The sequence below is a fragment of the Archocentrus centrarchus genome, chromosome 8, assembly GCF_007364275.1.
Source record: "Archocentrus centrarchus isolate MPI-CPG fArcCen1 chromosome 8, fArcCen1, whole genome shotgun sequence".
Lineage (NCBI taxonomy): Eukaryota > Metazoa > Chordata > Actinopteri > Cichliformes > Cichlidae > Archocentrus > Archocentrus centrarchus.
In genome coordinates this window covers 17,250,825-17,273,790 of record NC_044353.1, presented here as the reverse complement: position 1 = coordinate 17,273,790, position 22,966 = coordinate 17,250,825, and the positions used below count along the sequence as shown (strand labels likewise).

General features: G+C 41.1%; 1 protein-coding gene across 3 annotated transcripts; it reads right to left on the bottom strand.

Moving 5' to 3' along the window:
* Positions 1 to 237: 237 nt before the first annotated feature.
* On the bottom strand, positions 238 to 6,822 carry LOC115784573 (somatostatin receptor type 5-like). Of its 3 annotated transcripts, XM_030735847.1 has the most exons (5): positions 6,537 to 6,822; positions 4,225 to 4,938; positions 3,767 to 4,111; positions 3,000 to 3,080; positions 238 to 1,681 (listed from the first exon to the last, which is right to left on the bottom strand). In XM_030735847.1, the coding sequence occupies exons 2-5, from the start codon at positions 4,885 to 4,887 to the stop codon at positions 1,607 to 1,609; spliced, it is 1,164 nt and encodes a 387-aa protein (XP_030591707.1). In that variant the 5' UTR covers positions 4,888 to 4,938; positions 6,537 to 6,822; the 3' UTR covers positions 238 to 1,606. The 3 variants fall into 3 exon arrangements, with proteins under 3 accessions (XP_030591707.1, XP_030591709.1, XP_030591708.1); XM_030735849.1 differs by lacking the exon at positions 3,000 to 3,080; XM_030735848.1 differs by lacking the exon at positions 6,537 to 6,822 and having other exon boundaries at positions 4,225 to 4,974.
* Positions 6,823 to 22,966: the final 16,144 nt, after the last annotated feature.

The following is a 22,966-nucleotide window of genomic DNA, read 5'->3' as shown; positions in this document are numbered from 1 at the left end:
CTTCATAAGAAAAAGTGGTTCCACCTGCAACGAGAAAGTGTTTCAGTTTGAAACATATACCTGGCATTACAAAAAAATTTACAGCAACAATAAACCATAAAATCTCAGTTAGCGGAACAGATGTACACATAAAAGAGCATTGTTCCATGCAGGCACATATCAGCAGTGCAAAACTGGACAGTACCATATTGAACTAATACAGGATGAACACTGATGATGCAAGGTAACAGGCTTCATTTTTATTAATATTAATAATAACATCACTATGCTAGCTTTCTTATTGGTGACCCATATAACACATATAACTATCATATATAAAACAAACTAAATTCAGATTTGCTTGTATTTTCAGAATTCACAGTACTTTGAACAGAAAAAAAAAAATCCCTTGTCACCTGTAAGATTTTCACAAGTCCATCTGCATTTTTGACCAAGCTCAAACTCACCATCAAGATTGTTCACATGGTTTTTGCTTGTCTCATGTTACAAATATAAAATAGGGCAGTGGCGTTCAGCAGGTTTGTCCACCAGGATGAGATGGCATCTTTACTTTTACTATATCGTCCACTTCAGTCTGACAGACTGACATTAATATGCCCCAAAAAGCTTGTCACACCAAAATACACTGTAACAGTCATGACCATTCAGCCAGCTTTACATCAATCAACAAGGCAGTCACGAGTCTAGTAACAACAGTACAAACTGAATACTATAAATTCTCAAATTAAAGAAGGAACAATGTTTGAGATAAAGTAATGCAACAATAGCTAGGGTCAAAGTTGGTGTGAATGTAAGGCTGATACCTAATACAGACTCAGTAAAATGTATACGAGTATTTCTACGGCACTAATTAACCACTTTGTTCCACAGAGCTTCTATTTCTAAAGGAATACTTTCATTGTTTCAAAAATAACCTCATTTTCTTTTCAACTGAGAGTAAAAGATCAATACCTCTCTTGTGTTAGTCACAGTTAGTTTAGCACAAATTGATGGGTTCAAGCCATTAAATATCTGGCCCCGCCCCCTACTTTTTTGACATTTCACTTTCCTCTCCTATTAAGAGGAGTTAGCGAAATGTCAAAAAAAAGTAACTTAAAGGGCCAAATTGTCTTATATTTTTGACATCAAATTACGGGCCAGAAGTAGGGGACAGGGCCGGATGCGGCCTGCGGGCCAGGAGTTTGAGACTGCTGCATTAAACCAAATGAGTCTGTCAGAGTCGTTTAGTCCTGAAAGAGCTCAGTGTGTTTAAATCAGCCCAAATGTTTTTAGTGTGGTGAAATGTACATTTTACTGAATTAACAGCAAATGGCAAGCTAGTACAGGCAATGCTAGTTAAACATTTTCAGCAATTTTTAAGTCTTGTGACTTTTTCTATGCTATCATGACATAAACTAATGCCTTGTATAATACAGTCAATCTAATAAAAAGTCCATAAAAAACAATTTTCTGCGATGAATGCTGTTTCTTGTTACTCCTTTGCAGATATGCTCCACTCAGGGAGAGATGATCATTAATAAAGACAGGTTATTAAATGACAAGGGTGAAAGTGTCCAAGTTCCATGTAGTGTAATAGTACATGCTGGATCAGCTTGAAACTCACCAGTCACTGTCCTTTCACCAAGTTTTTTGTATTGAAAGGCTCAGTGTCAGCGGTCTTGATATCCTTCAGTTGGATGGACTGTGGGACCAATAGCAGACACAATACCAGATTAGGGATACACTAAATGCAGCAAAAGAAAACAATTTTTTTTAAATCTTCTGGGCTCAGGACTGGTTTTGGGCTAGAAAACTGTGTAAAATGATCTGGCCTGGGCATATATAACTGTATCTTGGTATGTATTAACTGCACTTTGAGTGGAAGCTGAAATGTACAGTTCAAGGACAGAAAAGCATGTGGTAATAAAGAAGAGCTCAGAACTTTAGGCTTTCTAAGAAATGTCATTATTTTGAAAGATCTCAACACATATCTACATAGGAATACAGAGGCATATTTTCAGAAACCATCACTGCTGTGTTTCCAGTGATTGATTGTGTAATGTAATAATACTGCTACTTAAGTTGATCTCATTCAAGAGCTAACTGATCAACTGATGGGGTGGCTGTAGCTCAGTAGGTAGAGCAGGTCACCTACTGATCGGAAGGTCAGCGGTTCGAATCCTGGCTACTCCGGGCTACATGCCAATGTATCCTTGGGCAAGATACTTAACCCCAAGTTGCTCTCCGACCGTTACTGTCGGAGTATGAATGTGAGTGAATGTTAGGTAATTAAAAGCACTTAGCTTCATAAAAATGGAAGTGCTTGTATGAATGGGAGTGCATGGGTGAATGCAAACAGGTTGTATAAGCGCTTTGAGTGCTCTGACTGAGTAGAAAAGCGCTATATAAGAACTAGTCCATTTACCATTTTACCATTTACCATTAGAAACAACCCTCAAATAAGTAAAAAAAAAAAAAAGGTTTTAAACTAACCTTTAATTTTGTTCTATGAAATGATAGATATAAAACCTGGCACATAGTAACTCTAACCAGAATGGAAAGAAAAATGGGGAGTAAGGGTCCACAGCTCACTAAGTGGACAACAAGCCTCACAGGTTCACATTAAACAACACCCGCACACACACAAAAAAAGCCTCAGTGTCAACAATAAACAGGTGATTCTTGGATACTGGCCTTCTAGGCAGAGTTGCCAAGAAAAGGCCATACCAGTAAAATGAAAACACTGAGATGGGCAAATGTACACAAAGAATGGACAGATGAAGACTGTAAATACTGCTAGTTTCAGATGGATATATCTGTGTGAGGCATTTGGGACAAAAAAAGAACATTTATAAGGAATAGTGCTTGATGCCATGTTTCAAACATGGTCGAGGGGGTGGGGTGGGGTGCTTATGATCCATTTTACAATGCCATGCCAATCCACCCATCCATCCATTTTTTTCTGGTTTTCCAATTAAGGGTTGCAAATCACTGTGTGAGGAAACAGGATGGTGGTTTACCTTGGTAGCATTCTGTCCACCTTGCAACGTCTCTGCAGCAACATTTGCTTTCCGAAAGCAGAGCACCTTCTGGAAGCTCTCCTTGAAGTTTTTAGAGAGGAAAGGATAGAGAAACAGGTTGGCACAGGACTTGACGCACACCCTAGACAGGTCACAGGGCCAACACAGAGGAGCAGGCAACCATTCATGTTCACATTCACACCTACAGCCAATTTAGAATTTCCAAATTATCCTAACAAGCATGTATTTGTACTGCAGGGAAAGCCAGAGTACCTGTAGACAACCCATGCAGGCACATTTAGAAAATGCAAACTCCACACAGAAAGGACCCAGCTGCCCGGTGGCTTAGAACACTGGACCTCCTTGCTAGCCACCACACCACTGTGCCACCCTAGTGCAAAGCAGTCTGGAAGCTGCAGACAAGCTAGTATACTGTCAACAAAGTGGCCACTTGACCCTAACCCTACTGAGTTGTAGAAACATCTTGACATGGTGCCAAAACAATCCAACATGTGGTAGGCCAAAGGTCTGTGATACTGTTATTGCAGCAAATTGAGAATTCTTTGACAAAAGGCCTAAATTACAATACAGAGCACTGTTATTTATAACTTTGTCAATGTTGTGACTATATTTCCTATTAATGTTGCAGCTCATTGGATGAATAAGACCAGGGGTTAGGTGACCCCCAACACTTCAAGTGTTAGTATGCATGGATGACATTCAAACTGTGTGCAATCACTGTGTAAGGAAACAGGATGGTGCTTTACCTTGGTAGCATTCTGTCCAGTTTGCAGTGTCTCTGCAGCTCTAGCAACATACACTTTCTGGAAGCAGAGCACCTTCCGGAAGCTCTCTTTGAAGTTTTTAGAGAGGAAAGCATAAAGAAATGGGTTGGCACAGGAGTTGACGTAGGTGAGGATGACCATGGAAAAGTAGATATTTGCTGCGGTGTTGGTCTCGGGGATGGTATAAACCAGGTTGACGATGTTGGTCATATAAAAGGGAAGCCAACAAAGTACAAACACCAGCACAATGATCACTACCATGCGTGTCACCTTGCGTTCAGATTTACGTCGCCTAGTCAGGCCTGCACGTTCACGTGCTGACCTCACCTGAAAGTGAAATTAAAAAAAAGTTTAATGAGAGTATGAGGGAAGAATCTCAGTGGAAAATCAGACAATATTATAATATTAACTAGACAGAGTGGTTTCGTTTGTCCCTTTACCTTGATGACAATAAACAGGTAGCAGAGGCAGATGACAACCAAAGGGCCAAAGAAGCTCAGGATAGATGTATAGAGGATGAAGACAGCAGACCACACACCATTTGGCTCAGGCCAGCTTATGTTGCAGGTGTTAAAGTTCTCCTGTACACTTGAGAAGATCATGACTGGCAGAACAATCAGAGAGGACACAACCCACACGATGCCGCTAATGATCTTCGCCAACATTGGTTTCCGCCATTTGGCACTGCGAACAGGATAAACCACAAATAGGAAGCGATCGATGCTCATTAGTGTCAGGGAAAAAGTGGAGGCGAACTGGCTCATTGTATCAGCAGTCATGCTGATCTTGCAGAAGGCTTCTCCATATGGCCAATAGGAAAGAATGCTATTGGTTCCTATAAAGGGAATTCCCAGAATGTAGAGTTCATCCGCCACAGCTAAGTTAAGGATGTAGATGTTAGTTGCTGTGTTCATTTTTGCATAGCGGGCCATCACGTAGATGGCCAGTGTGTTACCCAGAAAACCCACAATGAAGACGATGATGTGGATGACAATGATGACCCTGTTGAATGGCAATGGCACGTTGTCTGTGGCATTGCAAGCGGTGAAGTTACAACTGGAAGTGATGTTGGCATTCTCAAATATCCCATTGTAGTCCTCCATCTTGAAGGAGGGAGCACTGATGTCCACTGAGGTGGAAAAAAAAAAAAAAAGCTTAAAAGGGAAAAGACAGAGTTGCACAATTATTATACAAAATAATCTAAAACAGCTCACAAAATATTTTCAGATTAACTTGTGGGAGAATCGGGTTGGGATGCTCTTCTTGTCCTTTCTCACATGCAGCAAACAGCAGGAATTACAGGTAGTCTGCTTCAGATGCATCTGCACTGCTCTTAACAGTGTGTGGTTTCTGATGGATGGAGAGTGCAGAAGGGAGCATACATGATACCCGCTCTCTAGCAGTAAATGTACCAGAACAAAAGCAATGCTATTTGCACACTGGCACACATCAACATGACAGTCTTTGTAAAAGGTTAAAGTTCTGCACATGGACCTCTGTTGCCGTAGTGCATGTGGGAAAATGGCTACATTTTATTACCCGTGTCACTTTTTGTAAATTTATGCCTTACAACTCAATGTTTTGCCTCTCTATTGGGTCAAAGACAATCGGAAACATATGGGGAGAGCACCAGTTTCCTCATATTTACCAAGAGAAACTCTCCAGTGAACAGCCTGAGTGAAAGCGAGAGCAAATCAAGGCCTCAAAATCCTCATGAGTTCACTTCTTTTTACATATGTGCACTGCTACAATCAAAAGATTTGCCATTTCACCAGAACAGGCAGCATTCATCATCTTTTTATGTGTTTGTAACCAGCATAAGTTTGAAGTGTTTCAGTGCATTTGATTTTTATATAAAAGGAGGACACTATAATGTAAACATTTATATTTTTCACCTGTTATTTGTCCCCTTTGATATACCCCCCCCCCCCCCCCCCAAAAAAAAACAAACAAAAAACCCCCAAAACAAAATAAAACAAAAACCTAAGCCCTTCAAGTTAGATCTTTGAATCTGCGCTTGCTTGAGATGCTAAACCAAAAAGATTCCAGCATGAGATAGTCATATTTTAAAAAGTTATCACAACTATAAAGCTCAAAGCAAAACAGGTGAGTAATTTCAGCTAAACAATACAGTAGACATGGCTGGAAAAAAGTGGCAAAAATATTTCCCTAGAATTGCTACCTTTGTTTTTAATGTTGATCTTTTACCCAGATCTTGATGAAGTATCTCAGCAGGTGACATTTTGAACCCTGTTTCATGTTGGCACATTAAAATTGTTCCCTGGCGCCATAAATACAATACAATGTAATATAATACAGATTAATGATAACACTGCGAGAAATCTAATAAATAATCTTATAGCTGCCTGTTGTCAAGCATCTCAAGCTGACGCTGTGAAAATGTGTTGCACTAATAAATAATCTGACGTAAAGGTCCCCTGAAGCACTCCAAAAACACTGGAGTGACGCGCAGCCCGCAGTACAGTATGATGTTGAAAAAACAAATACCTCCAAACCCCTCCAGGCTACAACCAGTTTTACATTTATTCCACTATAGCCCCCAGTCACGAGAGCCGGCTCAAGGGTTCATAAACTAAAATTTAACAGTTTACGAAACATAACATTTCTCTCCCTCTTTTGGGAAATATATAACTCGAATTGTTAAAAACCTTATGCATATATTCCTCAAAATCAGTCTAAGTTAAAATATAATTTATGACAGTCGGTATACGTATAGTGGGCTTCCACCAACCTGTGCGCTCCTGTGCGCCTTGCCACTATCCAGCGAAAGGATGCGCGTCGTCAAGAGACGTGCGCCTTTGGAAGCGTCCACTTTCTCCGCTCCTTTCACGCGTTTCTTGAAACGAGAAGGATCTCACTCTCGACTATTCATCCCGTGGTATCGTCCTGAACTCCGCTCGCTCCAGTCTGCATAGTTGGCAGTAGAAAGGCTGACACTATCTTTAATTCGCCACGATTTCCACACACTTCATCTCTAGTTGGATAGAGGCGTAATATCCAGTGCGCGGGGAGACGCTTTCCTGAAATGATGAGAAGATGTTGTGGTGCTTCGACGCACTGTGAACGTTTATGTGGTGAAACGTCATCCCGCGTTTGGATGTGAAAGCCCCACCCATGAGGCTGGGGATCAGTTGTTGGTATAAAAGCATGCATTACAGCCCTGCATTCCTTTATTATATATTTATTTATTACTGCATCAGAAACTTTTATAGCCACCCTTTTGGTTAATCATAATGCAACACTCCCCCCCCCCCCCCCCCCCCCCCCCCCCCCCCCCCCCCCCCCCCCCTTTACCATTATTAACTAACTAGTGAAAGGAGATGGAGCAGTGCCCAACTCCAGCCCCGGGAATGAATTACCTTGATGGTGGCCTTGGGCACCTGAGACGAGGAGAAATTAGAGCGAAAAGGAAAAGAGAAGGAAAGTGGGAAGGAGGGTGAGGGAGGGTGAGATTGCACTTTGCGGAAGATATTTGATGTTAATTGTCTGGGAAAGCTGCCTAATTTTAAGCAATTAGTTTCATGTTGTTGTCATCCAGGTCAGTGCAGCGTTAACAGTGGGCTGCTCCACACACAGGCACACTCACACAGTGCCCCACAATGCCAAGTCTATGACATGTCATCGGTGTCATGTCTGCATCAGTCTAAAGCACCAGTGACAGTGATAGTTTGAAGGGCCCATTTCACTGGTCCTACCAGATCAAATGTCTTGTGAGTTTATAAGTAAACACGGCCAAACAGGTGTGCATAGAGGCTTGCCCTGAAGGGGACAGGTGGTGTTTAGGAGCATTCAGGATACCGGGATAATGATAATCCTCATTTACACTCAGTTCTCACCAATGCAGGCCTATGACTGCAAATTTTCGAAGCCAATGTTTTCTTTTTGGAACTAAAGCGCTTCATAAATGCTTTTGATGTTACAGAAGAAGAAACAAATGACAAGGTGCTAAAGTGGTTAACAATTAATAAGAATAGAACTGTTAAAGGTGAGCTCCACAGCTGTCTTGGGGAGAACTGGATATTTACAAAGTCATTGGTGGCTTCAGCCAAAATTTGATGGTGTGGAGGTTAAAAAAAGTAAGTGTACCAGACATTTGTGAATTGCTCTTCATAGCCCACATCACAGTAGCTGCTAGAAGAAAACATCTGGCTTTTTAATCCAGCTGCATTGTGCTCACTGAAGGATGCAGATTTTGATCCTTAAAAAAAGTTTAATTGTAAGCATGACTTTTTAAAAATTAAATCAGCTCAGATAGCTCTAAATACACCTCACCACAGCTCAGTATAATACCATAGTCTTGTAATATAACCTATTTTAGTCTACTTCAGTGGATAGGAATGATGGGAACATGCACTTCCGGCACTGAATGGGATCTCGCAGAAAACATTTCCCTCCCACAGCGTGGCTTCCTTTTCAAAATTTCAGCAGCTGTTGTTATTTTTTCATTTGTGGTTCACATGCCCACAAATGTGCTTTCCTACAGAAAAGTATTCACCAACATACATGCTGTTATTATACACTTATAACACATTCTATACTGTGGCTTGCACACAGTATAGAACAGCATAACCTCCGCATCCTTAAATTAGAATAAACGGTCTAAAAAAAATTCTGCTATCTAAATATGCTACATAAAAAAACAAAACAAATGTTTTTTTCTGTGTGTACTGTACTTGGCATGTTTCTTCATTCAAAGATGAATTATATAAGAAAAATTACAAGGCTTCTCCTTTCGTAATTAAACTCATTGTCTAATAGGACGTATATATATAAAACATAAACATTTACCACTGGATGCAATGAGAAAGCTTTAACATTTTGCACATGTGCTCCAGCTGTTCAAACATATTTCAAAGGGATTCAGGCTGCTTTCCTTTCTTCTTGAGCTCTGTCTTTCTTTTGCTTATACGAGTCATTGTGGCTTCCAGCGGTTGTCATGCTCTTCTGCTTTTCTATATCAAGCCTTCTCTCTGTGGGCGCTGAGATGATATCAGAGTGGTGTCTGTCACTGACTTTGTCTGGCTGATGGCATAAAGCTGGCAGAGAAAGATGAGAGAACTATCTCAAGGTAAATGGAGTGATACTTATGTGTTTGGAACAGGAGGAGCTCTTGACACAGCTAAATCAATACTTAGCCTCTGCATATAAAGAGAAGACAGATAGGTGTGTGTGTATGCGTGTGTGTGTGTGTGTGTGCATATGTGGGATGTGTGAAAGAAAGAGGACGACAGAAGAAAGAGATTAATCAGATGATGTCCAAAGTGGTGACTATGTGGCGATGCGCTGACAGATCGATGTGTTCCCTGTGTGGTTACCGCCCTCCAAAATCACTTTAGCAGATGTAAAAATGGCTTAAAAATCACAGAATGTAAAATGAGCTGGCTGTTTGGAGCAATCTACTTGACAAACAGCACCCAGGGGTAAGAGGCTTTTTTTTTTTATTACCTTGTGGTCTGATTGTATCATGTTGGAGTCACATCATATCATACCTCTGATGCAAGTTTAATCAATCTGTGTTTATAGGCACTGGCCTGTCTGTAGTGGTAGGAAATAATATGCCAGTCTTATATACCAGTCTTTCAAATCAACAAAAATAGCCTATTTATTTGTTTGCTTTGTGCTTCGATTTAAAGCACCTCGAGGTGACTGTTTGTTGTGATTTGGCGCTATATAAATAAAATTGAATTCAATTCAATTTTAAAGTGAACACTAACGATTTGAGGGTGATCATCAGGGAACCTGCGTACATTTACTTTTGTTACAACTGAGGCAAATAATGAGGCTGCTTGTCTCCACACAGACTCCAGACGGAGCTGTTGACTGTACTGGGCAGCACATGCATGGAGTTAGCATGTGGGTACAAACAGCACTAACATGGAGATCTATGACGTCTTGCTAAAAGCTGACACATATAACATAATTCATTTATTCATTTATTTTTTAGAGACTTGCCTGTGTTTTTGAATGTGTGCCAGGATGAGAGTTTGAACAAGTGTTTCTGATAATTTGTTACATTCTCAGCCAGTTCACAGCCGCCAACAAGGCTGGAGTATTTGGCTTATGTGAACATGGACTAGTGAAAGAAGCTGCAGTGTTTGTAGTAAACCATGCAGAGCCAGAACTGTAAACTCTAATGAAGCACTTTATGCTTTTGCCAGGTTTAGTGTAATTCAAAGAAATACCAAAACTGTTTTGACATTCTTTTTAGAAATTAGTATCTGAATGGAAGAATATTAAGAATAAACGCCACACAGTAACAATCTGATTGAGCTATATTTACTTTTTAAAGGACAATGCTAAATGGTTAAGGGTGTTTTTGGAGTAATAGCTTCCCCTAGTGGGATTCCAATATTATTCTTGTAACCCTGCAGACTTTTTAAGGCCATCAGATATTACACTGCAGTCTGCAGTCATTCATACAGGCCTTTTATTTTAGTTACCAGTTAAATTTTAATAAAACATTTTAATATACTATATACATCGAAAATGTTCATCCGTTTATCCATTTTTTAACCACTTTTCCAATACAGGGTCATGGGTGTGCCTGAGCCTATCTCAGTGAGCAAAAGGTTCATATAGAAGTACTCAGATTAATTTTGTTTTTGACAAAATTGATGTGTTTTAATGTCATACAATCATGAGTACACCCTTGCATTGAGGATTCATTAGATGTAACAAAAAAGACAAAGTTGAGGTAAAATAAATTTTCCTCAACTTTATGATTTGGAAAGTATAGTTATGATTTAAGTTATGACCATAATGCAGCATTTAAGTAATAAAGTAGTTTTACATATGATATACAGTATGCTATAAGCTGGAGTTTTGGGAATTTTGAATATGTAATGATCAAAAATAAGGTCTGTTCTGCTACTACTAAGACTAGGCTCTAAAATTTACTGATTTCATTATCAAAATAAAGATCTTCTGTGGAGTAGACAGAGTAGAAATATGGATGAAGTATTTGTCTTCAAAACTGGAAAATTGTCCCCAAATTTAGAAACAATTAAAAAGAGACACCACTCAGTCATCAAAGCCATTCTTTTAGAGGCTTTAAATTCTACAGTTTGAAAGCATCTGAATGCACGTCCATGTTCTCTTTCTCGTTACACTAATAATAGTGTTTAATATTCCTTCTAACAAAACCCCTTTGTACTTTACCCCGAAGGGCAAATTAGAGGAGTTAATTAGGAAAGACTGAAAGGCTAAATTTTACTATCAAAATAAACCTATTTGACAATGATAATTAGAACTTGTCAGGACACTAGTTTAGGATGCAACAAGGAATTTCTAAAACAAGACATGTCACTAAGAGTTTAGGGAGTGTTTGGCTTTTACTGGAGAGACTGTCAGCCTGCATTCATCCCCCCCTGCAGAACTGAAGGATCTACACAAAATGCTCAGAATAACATCTCCAGAGAGGTGTGTGGAACTAACTGAACCTGTTTAGCAAAATACGTAACACTGTGTTCCTCCAACTGAGGCTACAATTCACACAGACTCTCCAAAATCGGACAATTCACAAGATTAGAAAAATGTTGCCTGGTCTGATTATTCTCAATTTCTGCTGCAATATTCAGATGGTAGGGTCAGAATTTAGTGTAAATTATTTTTGATTTTAATAAAATGCTGGAGAAATAGTATTTCTTTTATATTTGGTAATAATTATTAAGGAGGCATACAATGTTGTATGAATTTGACTGAATAAATGAAACAACTTGGAAAGCTAAAGTTAGGGTGAATAATTGATACTGTAGGGAACTGTATGAAAGCAACATGTGTCTCCTCTAATAAAACACTATAAAGAGCAGAGTTGGTGCTAAGATGAGTAAACCTTAACAGTAAAATTCAATCGTTCTATAGACGTGTACCTTTATCGCTTTCTTCTCCAGTACTGGAAGCCTTTCCTGTGCGCCTACATTAGTCTTTCCTCTCTGTCTGCCTGTCAGATGCAGCTACCTCTGGTGCTGAACCCTCCTTATCTCTTTTTTTTCTTTCTCTGTGTTTCAATATCTAGCAAATTTTGCTTATGGGAGGTGTTAAACTAGTCTAAACCAGTTCGGCAGTCTAAACTAATTTGCATCACAGAGAAAGAAAATAAAATGTGTTTAACCACTAAATAAAGAAAATGAGGAGAACAAATAAATGCAATATTTGGGAATTTATGACAAATTATTCCAGTAGCTTTTTTAATCTATTAGCCTGTTTGCCCACTTGACCAGGGCCCTGGTCAAGTGGTGTACATTTCATGTCAGTGGGCATGTGTGGACCACCATGTTATGTTGCAACTGGCAACATCAATTTTCTGCTTATCCAATTAACTGGCAGCATAGTTCAATAAACCAAATAACAATTCTTACTAGAAAGTTCAGCATGGGGACAAATTAATTTGTGTGCTGTTGTCTGAAGAACACTGGGACGGCCACAAAGCAGCGATAGATCTGAATATTGCTCAGTTATGATGTGAAAAAGAATATGGCTCATGCAGACACATACACACAAACAGATGCACACAAATGCATTACAAGCATTACAAGATCTACCAGCTAGGCCATCATATTTGCACATGAATAACTGGGTAATTCATGTGCAATAACCCAGTTACATTTTATTGTTGACATACAGTAGGCCTGGATTGTTGCTTAAAATGAATCTATGGCCTAAACCCTGTGCACAGACGACTTTTCTCTATGGCTCTAACAGTACACATATTTAACCCACACCATTTGGCATGTGATGTGTAGTTCAGACTGTTATGTGTTTTTAGCCTAACAGTCTCAGAATGAAAAATTCTTGCTATAGCATACCCTACAGGGCTAGCTCTGAAAACCGGGCATACAAATCACCAGTTGCATTAAACACGTACACTGCTGATTTTGAGTCTTACTCATGCTGACTTCATAGCCAGAATCTGTGAGTGTTCACAGTCACATGTGCACTCATGGTCAATCAGCCGGTCATTAGTTCAAACTGAATGTACTCATCGAGCCTGCATGTGATTTTTTTTTTTCATTCTGAGTTTTTCAAATGTGTGTCCTGGTGCAAAGACAAAATTTCTTCTGCTCTCTGGTGGACTTTGGTTGTCCACAATATTTGCAGTTCATATTTGCAGAGTCTGCAGCTCAGTGATGTCACTAGGTGGTGTACATCGTACAGGAGGACCCCCCCTCCAAGAGGCCAAATGCTGCAGAATAAATCCCACAGTCATGTTGTAAATCAACTTATTTCCTGGGCCTCTTTATTTTAATATAAAAGTGGGTTAATAGTCCTCAAATTGACATTATGTATGCATGTATGTGACACAGTATAAGTGAAAAGGCTGTCGTGAATGAGTTAAAGTAACATATAATGTTGGACACTAAGCAATGTTGAAGAATTGTGTTTAAAGTGAGATTGTAGCTGCAACGTGGTCATGCTAGGCTAAACGGCTTGTTGCTAGCAGGTAAAGTGAGCCTCAAGTACAGTAGTCATGCTAATGAAGTGCAAATGGGGTTTGTTACAGTAAGTTAATTGGCTAACAAGCACAAAAAGGGCTACTTAACATTTTCAGTCAGTGAGATGATTTCTATACATATTGAGATAAGAGGAGATGCAAGTAATTCATGTATATTTTGATATATGAATGGTTGTGACCTACTCTGAGTTTATAGTATCTTGCATTTTGCAGTGCAAATGATATGTTTGCACAACTGGAAGAATTGCTGGTTTACCATGGCCAAAATTAACAAATGTTCATGTATTATTGTAATACATGAACATGAGTAGTACTGACTACTGTTGTGCTTGCTTGTGTGCCTACTATGGAAAAGTGCTACTGGAACTTTAAATTCCCTGATGGAACCCTCCCAAAGGGAATAATAAAATTTAATCTAATATATGTAATAGTCATCGTGTAGTTCAAGTACAACTGAAGAAATATGTTAATGGACACGACATTTACTTCCTTGTGCTTCAATCTCCATGTATGTAATTCCTGGCAATGTATTAACATCTGTCACACTACACTATACAACATGTTGCTGTAATCGTGAGAAGTCACTGATGAGTTTGTGTTTCCTTGTTTAAGGAAACCGAATGAATCCTGCTGTCAATCTGTAAACAAGCTCATGTTTTGTGCTGTTTTATTCTAATTTACAGAGTTGCAGGATTTAGGACCACACCACTCCCTGACACTCACAAAGCCAGGGGGACAACAATTGTGGGGGCTCGTCCAGGATTAGCACCTCCTTCTGGATCAGTGTCCTGGATCAATGTGCTACTTCCACTACTTCTGACATAGCAAGATGTGTACTTTACAAGAACTGCAACGAGGAATCCAGAGAAAGCAACATAAGCTAATTAATGTTGCTCAGACAGATGGGTTGTTCAAGTTTGCAGATGCCATAAAGCATGAGGTAGAAGAACCAGAACTACTGAGAAAGCTCTCAATCCAGTGGGAAGTACTTCCGAGTCCACACAGGTCAGCTCACTCAGTGCTGTACAGTCACCTAAGTCCACCACAAAAGGAAAATGCAGGCCATGTATAACCCAAAGGACTGCTAGCTGTAACCACTGCTTCGGGTATGGCCAGGAAGGACACTGGGCCATGGGATGCCTGTCCATGAGCAAATTCACGGGAAACATGAGGGGGTCACTGGGAAGGGACCACCAATGACCACACAAGAGCCACATTCCCAAACCACTGTAACAAGCCATAAGAAAAAACTCATCAACGACTTCCCACTGATAGTCAGCTACCCTTAAGACACAGAGTGAGGAAAGGAAGTCATGTGGTCAGGCTGATAGGTAAAAGTTGCATGTTTATCTTTTACCATAATGGTGTACCAGCTGAGAAGCTACTGGACAGTGGGGCTCAGGTCACTATACTGGCAAAATCTAGGTTAGAGAATCATTTACCAGATGACAAAAATTAAGTCACTTGAAGACCTTCTGCTAAGTGATCCAGTCAGATTCACAGCAGTTAACGGGACTGAAGTACCTTTTGATGGTTGGACTGAAATGCTAGTGGAAATCAAAAATGCAAAACATGGTCAAGTAGCCATACATACACCTATGCAAGTGAGTCAGAGATATGTTAGTGGTCTGCTATTGGGATTCACTGTGAATGAGGAGGTCATCCTAGAGAGTCCTGAAAAACCAGAGAGTGTCAGCTTAAGTGATTTTTCGTAGATTAAATGATTAAAACGCAACAGAGATACAGTTGAAACTATTGTTTCTGTTGTCAGTGAAGCTCAAGCATGGGAAAATTCAGTAAGTGACATGATCAGAGTGGGAAAGAGAGGTCTTACAGTTCCCAGTGACCAAATATGTCAAGTGAAATGCAATATCAATATATTGGCCTGAGGAGGATAATTTGATTTGAACCAGATTTACCAGATGGGACAGATTTGTTTCCTGCCTTAGTTGATGTCTACTGGTGCCTCAAAATCTAAAAAAATCCCAGTCTGTACTCAACCAAACATGATATTTTCTTGTCACCAAGAACAGTCTTAGGTTGCATAGAAGATATCATAGACAGCGGGCCAGTTTAGTCTCCCTGGTTGGCAGCCAGGGCAATGAAGTGGTAATGCCTCTGTGTGTGCCATGCAGGTTAGCCAAACCAGTGACACCAGTGACAGAGTAAATAGCCCAGGAGAGTCTGACACATCCAAAAGTGATACCCCCCAGAGCATCTTGACCAGGAGAAGCAGGAAGTTGTGCATCAGATACTCTTTGAGGAATCTGATGTATTTGCAAGCTGCATACACAATTTACAGCTGAAGATTAATGTGGTAGGTAACAACCCAGTCCAAAAGTGCTATAACTATCCCTAAGCCAAGGAGGTTAAAGACTATATACAGAAAGGAGTTGGATCCACAAATCAGCATCCTCATATTCCTCTCCAGTTGTCTATGTCCGTGAAAGGGACTGGAGTTTATGGCTCTGTGTGGACTTTCATGGGCGGAACAGAAAAACCAACACAGATTGTCACCCTTTGCTGTGAATTCAGGACTTGCTCGACAACTTGGGTGGCAACACATGGTTCTCCATATTAGATTAGGACAGTGCATATAACCAAGCATTTGTCAGCAAGGAATCCAGACACCTCACAGCCTTTAGCACACCATTGGGGCTTTATGAATTGATTTAGATTCAATTTAGCTTGACAAATGCACCTGCAGCATTTCAGAGGTATATTGAGGGAATGCTGAAAGGTCTTCAAGACAAGTGCTGTGCTCTATATCTTGATGATGTGCTGTGTGATTCCACATCCTTTGAGGACCATTTATTAAGCCACCTCAGACAAGTTCTTAGCCACATTAGAGAACATGGAATTAAACTGAGACAGACACACTGTGAGTTGTTTAAAAGAGAGGTTCGCTACACCAAGAGGAAAGTCAGGGCTATTGTAACACGTGTATAACACGTGTGTAACCCACAAGAGGTTACCTTCAAGTACCCTTGACAGATGTGAAATATGGTAGAGTAAATTACTTCAATAACTAATACCAATACCACACACATAAAGGGATGTTGGCCTAATCAGAAGACTCTGGATTCGTGGGGGAGCCTAGGTGTGAGCAACAACAGAGGAAGATGCACAGTTTATAGAAAGAGTAGAATTTACTGAATGAAATGTCATTAAACCAACACATATATATATATACAATTAACAAACTGCGCGCTTTTCCCTTTTTAAACCCAAAGCAAAAACAACACAAGGAAAATAAACAATTAGAAATAAATAATCCAGTCTGTAGTCTTTTTTCCTTTTTAGTCTTTTGTCACAGTGTCCATCAATTGTTCATGCAATGTCTCAGTTATAGTGACCAGTCGGGTCACTATCTACCGGTTTGTCCGATCCTTGGGCTGGGGCTCGCCATCCAGTTCTGGAAATGCAATCCAGTCTTCACAGTAGCACTATGGATCAAATAGTGCACCAACAAAAAACCTGACCTAGAACAAGGCCAGAATAAAGTAGCTTAAAACATTGTAAACTAATATCCATTAGCTTAAAGCTACAATTTAAAGGGTTTTTCAGTCACTTTTCAAGTTTTTTCTGTTGTACAACAATATAGTTCAAGTTATCACTGTCAAATATTACCAACACTTCAATAAAACTAATTATATTAGCTTATATGTGGTAATATAAAAATACTATTCAAATCTTTTAAAGAGCTAATGAAATACATCCATGGTAGTGTAATGATTTCCCATCAGAAGGTGGATTGTAAAAACACATTAGCTTTATCTCAATCAGAACAGTAGCAAAGTGCATTAAAATACTAGCAAGTGCTAATAAAAGGCACTTCACATAGGCAGTAGCACCATGAACGGAATTAGCATCAGTGAAAATGCTAGACAGGTGCTAATAATAAAATACGGCAAATACATTATGAAAAATACAACATACACAACAATAGTTATACAACACCACAAAGCATCAACCTATCTTTAACTGAGTTTAGTGATGACTAAGGATGTTAGCCACTTTTCAGTGCATTGCCTGTGCTAAAATGCTAACTACACACGTGCAATCACTCACCGATGCTACACGAGGCTACACGGAGATTTCCAGTTTCCAACCCGGTCGCATCAGAAGTCTCCAAAGCCCGGCAAACATGACATTACCATTCGGAACGTCCTCATTGGCAAAGCGATTATTTAGGATGTCTCTTTCTAACCAGTTTCCAAGTTTATTCGCTATTTTCCAAGTTTTTTCTTCAGGCTAACCGCAGAAGCAACAGTAGCATGGAGCTGTGTCTGTGTCTGACGCAATCCGAGCAGACTCCCTGCACCGCGCAGCGGGAGGGCGGGACAACCAACCTCATTGGCTGATGTGATATCAGACCATGCCAGCTATTGATTGGTCAAGCCATCACTAAAACTACTATTAAAGGTGTATGGCACAATTTGTAAAGATTTTTAACACTTTTTACATATATTTATAAACTTATTTAAGAACTTGGTTTTAAATATTAACATAACTTTTTAACCTCATTGTAGAATAAGCTATTAAATCAATATTCATTCATTCTCGCATGTGTTTTTAACACTGGGTTACACATTCCCCCCTTGGAACATGCAAGTCTCTTTGCATGGGGTGGGTTGCATTGAAATAACAGGAAAACTAGATTCCTTCCAAGTAGCTTCAAGGTCAGTCTCTGTCAAGGCACTGGTAAAAGCAAGGCTTAAACCATGAAATAGGGACTGAGCAATAGTTAAGAGTGGGTTTCCTAACTGGTTATACTGGAGCCTGTTTGGTTGATTTGACGGTCTTTCTGAGCGTCTCACAGGATTTGTAGTGTCATGACTTGGGTGCATTGGAGTATCCTCTGATACCTGTTTGTTACATCCCTTTTCACTGGGTACATTAGTTTCACTCTCACGATCATTGTCCTGGACTACAGGTTCTGTATCTGCTACTGTTTCAAGCTCCTCTTCAGTAGGGACTACTGGGTCACTGCCAGGAGTGTCATCACAATCAGGTAGATTCTTGCATTCTGATACACTTTCACATCCAGGTGTATTGTCACTTCCAGGTGAGTTTTCACATCCAGATACATCGTCACATTCAGGTAAGTTGTCACATCCAGGTACATTGTCATTTTCAGGTAAGTTTTCACATACAGGTACATTGTCGCTTTCAGGCAAGTTGTCACATCCAGGTACATTGTCGCTTTCAGGTAAGTTCTCAGGGTATATCTGTCGTGGGAACTCATAGACTTGCATAAATTTGATTGGCTCTGGGACAGGTTGTTCTCTAAGCCAGTAGACATCCTCATTTCCAGGTTCAGAAAGATCACATTCTTCAGTTTGCTCAGGGGACTGTCGTGTTTTAGGTTTGCAGACGCGTTTTGGTGGAGTGGGATTCTCTTCTGTGGGAGCAAGGAACCCGCAAGGTAAGAGAAGGTCACGATGGACTGTGCGCACTGGCCCATTTTTGGTTTCAGGCTTGATGGTGTAGACTGGTAGATCACCAGCTTGTTTGACCACAACATAAATGTCTGTCTCCCACCTATCGGCTAGTTTATGCTTGCCCCTAAGGCGAACAGCTCGCACCAAAACTCGGTCCCCTGGTTCTAGTTTGGAAGGTTTTACACGCATGTCAAATCTGGCTTTATTCCTGTCTGCCATTTTGTTAGCATTCTCCGTTGCTAGTTTGTAGCTTTCTTGAAGGGTTGTTTTCAGCTTCTCCACATATTGCGAGTGGGACTTAAAACTTTTGGTCCGGAAAGGTAGGTTGAACGCGAGGTCAACTGGTAACCTTGGTCGGCGACCAAACATCAATTCATAAGGTGCAAATCCGGTTGTGTCATTCTTCGTACAATTGTACGCATGGACCAATGGCTTTACAAAGTTGCGCCACTGCGTTTTGTCTTTCTGTTCCAAAGTCCCAAGCATACTTAACAATGTGCGGTTAAAGCGTTCTACAGGATTTCCCCTGGGGTGATAAGGGGTTGTTCGAATCTTGTGAATGCCCATGATCTTACAAAGTTCCCTTATTATGTGTGACTCAAAATCTGGCCCTTGGTCACTATGTAAACGTTCAGGGATGCCATAATGAACTATGAAGTGATCCCAAAGGCATTTTGCCACGGTCTGGGCTTTTTGGTTAGGAGTAGGAATGGCTATTGCGTACTTGGTAAAATGATCTGTTAGCACAAGCACATCCTTGGTGTTGCTTTGATCAGGCTCAATGGATAAGAAATCCATACAAACCAGTTCGAGTGGTCTGGCGGACTTTATGTTCACAAGCTCTGCAGCTTTTTCTGGAGGGGTCTTTCTCCGTACACAGCGGTTGCATGTTTTGATCCTGTTCTCAATGTCAGCTGCCATACGAGGCCAATAAAACCTTGTTCGGGCAAGATCAAGGGTACGCTCAATGCCTAAATGGCCCATATCATTATGGAGACTGTGGAAAACTGTCTCACGGAGCCCTTCAGGTAAGACAAGCTGATAAGTGACATTGCCGCCATCTTGGCGTCTTCGGTACAGTACTTGGTTGTGCAGTTCAAGACGATTAAGTTCTCGGAGCAACAGGTTTATATCAGGGAGTTCGGTTCTGACTGTAGGTGGAACCTTTTCTCCAGTCTCCAATTGGACAATGACCTCGCGCAAGCAGGGGTCAGCTCTTTGCTCTTGTTTAAGTTGCCCAGCTGACAGATGAGGTACAACTGGAAGACCACCACAGTTATCTTCATTGACAAAGTCATCTGGTAATGCAGTTACAGAGATAGCTAATGAGTGCACTAGAGGGGTAGGTTCATCGGAGAAACTACAACACAAAGGTCTCTCACAGATGGCCGACACCACCTCTGGACTTAAACTGGTCTCTTGCTGTGCCAAATGAGTTTGGGTGAACTGCTGTATTCTGTCAAACTCTTTTTGTGACACAGCATCGTTTAACAACTCACCATGCGGTCGCCTCGAAAGGCCGTCTGCATCAGAGTTGAGTTTGCCTGCTCTATATTGGAGCTTAAAGTCAAAAGTAGACAGGGAAGCTAACCAACGGTAGCTCATTGCATCAAGCTTAGCCTTTGTCAGAACATAAGTGAGGGGGTTACTGTCAGTGATGACAGTAAACTGGTTTCCATAAAGATAATCTGCAAACTTTTCTGTTACAGCCCACTTTAGGGCCAAAAACTCCAATTTGTGGGCGGGGTAACGAGCTTCACTTCTGGACAACCCCCTGCTCGCATAAGCAATGACCCTCGTTTGGCCGTCCTGTTCCTGATAAAGGGCAGCGCCAAGACCTGTAGTGCTGGCATCTGTGTGGAGTGAGTACGGCAGCTTAGGGTCAGCAAAAGCCAAGATAGGAGCAGAAGTGAGCTTCTCAATGATGCCTTTGAAAGCTAGGTCACAAGAAGGAGTCCACCGTTCACCAAAGGGTTTTTTAGGGTCATAGTACTCCCTAGGCTTAACTTTGGTTTTCGTGCTCTTACGCAACGGTGGGTATCCTGATGTTAGGTCAGTGAGGGGCTTAACAAGGCTTGAATAGTCCTTGATAAAGCGCCTATAGTACCCTGAAAAGCCTAAGAATGAACGGAGTTGCTTAAGGTCTTTGGGCACAGGCCAGGTACTCAGAGCCCTCACTTTCTCAGGGTCGGTCTCTACCCCTTTCTGGGATACTATGTGTCCAAGGTATCGCACAGAAGTTTGAAAGAACTTGCACTTCTCGGGGGAGAGTTTAAGCCCGTACTCCTTGAGGCGGTTAAGAACCTTCATCAAGCGAGTCTCATGCTCCTCTGGTGTCTTAGAGAAGACTATAATGTCATCAAGAAACACCAGCACTTCTTTCAAATTCATATCACCCATGCATCGCTCCATAAGGCGCTGGAAGGTGCTTGGAGCATTTGTAATGCCCTGTGGCATTCGATTGAACTCCCAAAAACCACTAGGACATACAAATGCGGTTTTTGGTTTGTCAGCTTCCTCTACTTCGATCTGGTAGTAGCCAGATTTTAAATCAAGGACTGAAAACCACTTGGATCCAGTCAAAGTAGAGAATGTTTCCTCCAAGTTTGGGAGCGCATAAGCGTCCTTTACAGTCTGCAGGTTGAGCTTTCTGTAATCAATACAGAGGCGGACTTCGCCGTTCTTCTTCCGCACCACGACAATGGGCGAAGAGAATGGTGAAGTGGATTCTCGAATCACACCTGCTTGTTGCAGCTCTTGCAAGTGTTTACGAACAGCTTCCAGGTCATTGGGGTGTATGGGTCGTGCTTTGTGTTTGAATGGAGTTTCGTCTATCAGTTTAATGGTGTGCTTGACTTGATCAGTCCGACCGAAATCGAGATCATTTTGTGCGAAAACGTCTGGCATGTCATTGAGTTTTTGCAATATGCGCTCTCTCCACTCAGCGCTGATAGGGGAAGACTCAAAGTTAAAGGCCAAGTTGTTTTTGTGACTGACCTCAGACTGGGGAGGCTTCACTGAATGTTCGTGAGAGAGGACTCTCTGGAATGCATGGATCTCTCCAATCACACACTTTTGAGGGATTGTCACGTCGTGTTCAGATTCGTTGGTGAGAACAACTGGTATCAGGTAAGGTGCTCGCTCAGGTAAGCTGATGAGACTTGGTTTTACTAAGACGCCACTAGGCAAGGTTGAAAAGGATGGGTGCTCTAGCAGCACTGACTTCTCAGTGGTATTGGTTGACATAGTTACTGAGCCTTCTAGGACAACTGTCTGGCCTGCTGGGACCAGCTGAGGGCCTCTGTTGTACAGGGTTGCTAGGCCAAGGCTACTGTCTTGGGTCTGTTTGTGTCTTAACTCCAGGACTTTTAGCACTGCCTTATAACCATTTGAAGTGGGGGGCTGCAGTCCGGGACCTGCTTCACTATACAACTCATAAAGCACATCTAAGGTGTTGGTCCCAATTAACACTGAGGACTGGGAAGTAGCTCGAATATCTGGTACAACGAGGGCAAGTGTTGACACATCAGCTTCAATGCCAAGGAACTCTTTTGGAAAGGTGACGTTCATCTCAATGTAACCTAAGTAAGGTACTGACTGGCCATTTGCTCCTTCGACTTCGAGCAAGTCAAAAAGTGGTTTGATCTCATGACTGGACAAATGTTGTTCATAATATGACTGAGGGACCGTAGTCACCTGGGAGCCAGAATCTAGTAAACTGTTAACAGTATTACCATTAATCTTCACTTGGGCTGTGCATCTACTGCCGATTAAGCCTTGAGGCAGTTTGAATCTGTCAGTTTTAGTATGCGACTTTATAGTGGCACGTTGTTTTTTTGGCACATTTGGTTTGGTTTCAAAGGGACGTTTCGACTCTGTGTCAGCCTCTGTTTGTCCCACAACAGAGGCAGACTTCAGTTTAAAGAGGGGGAGCCGCTATGCTGACTGTCCCATATTTGTCTTTTCACTTTTAGCTCTCTTCTTTTAGCTCCCACCAAGGCAGGGTTTGGCTCAGAGTCACAGTTGGCAACAATATGTCCATCCTCCCCACAGCGAAAGCAATACCAGGGCTTGGGCCTTGTACTAGAGCGGCTGTGGGAAGGGGAGTTGGGTTCAGGTTTTGCATCGTCAGGTTTTGTTGTTTGGATTTTCTTAGGTACTGTCAGTTTCTTTTTTTTCACAACTGCTGCTAATTGGCTTTTTAAATCAGCAACTTGTTTCTTTAAATCATTTAGGGTACTTGAAACTGTTTCAGAAGAGTTAATT

Excerpts from the sequence above, each read along its gene's own strand:
- LOC115784573 (XM_030735847.1), bottom strand. The coding sequence starts at position 4,887 with ATGGAGGACTACAATGGGATATTTGAGAATGCCAACATCACTTCCAGT. Across the intron at positions 4,112-4,224 it reads ACCTGTTTATTGTCATCAAG|GTGAGGTCAGCACGTGAACG; the intron begins GTAAAGGGACAA and ends TTTCACTTTCAG. Across the intron at positions 3,081-3,766 it reads CTGGACAGAATGCTACCAAG|GAGAGCTTCCAGAAGGTGCT; the intron begins GTAAAGCACCAT and ends AAAAACTTCAAG.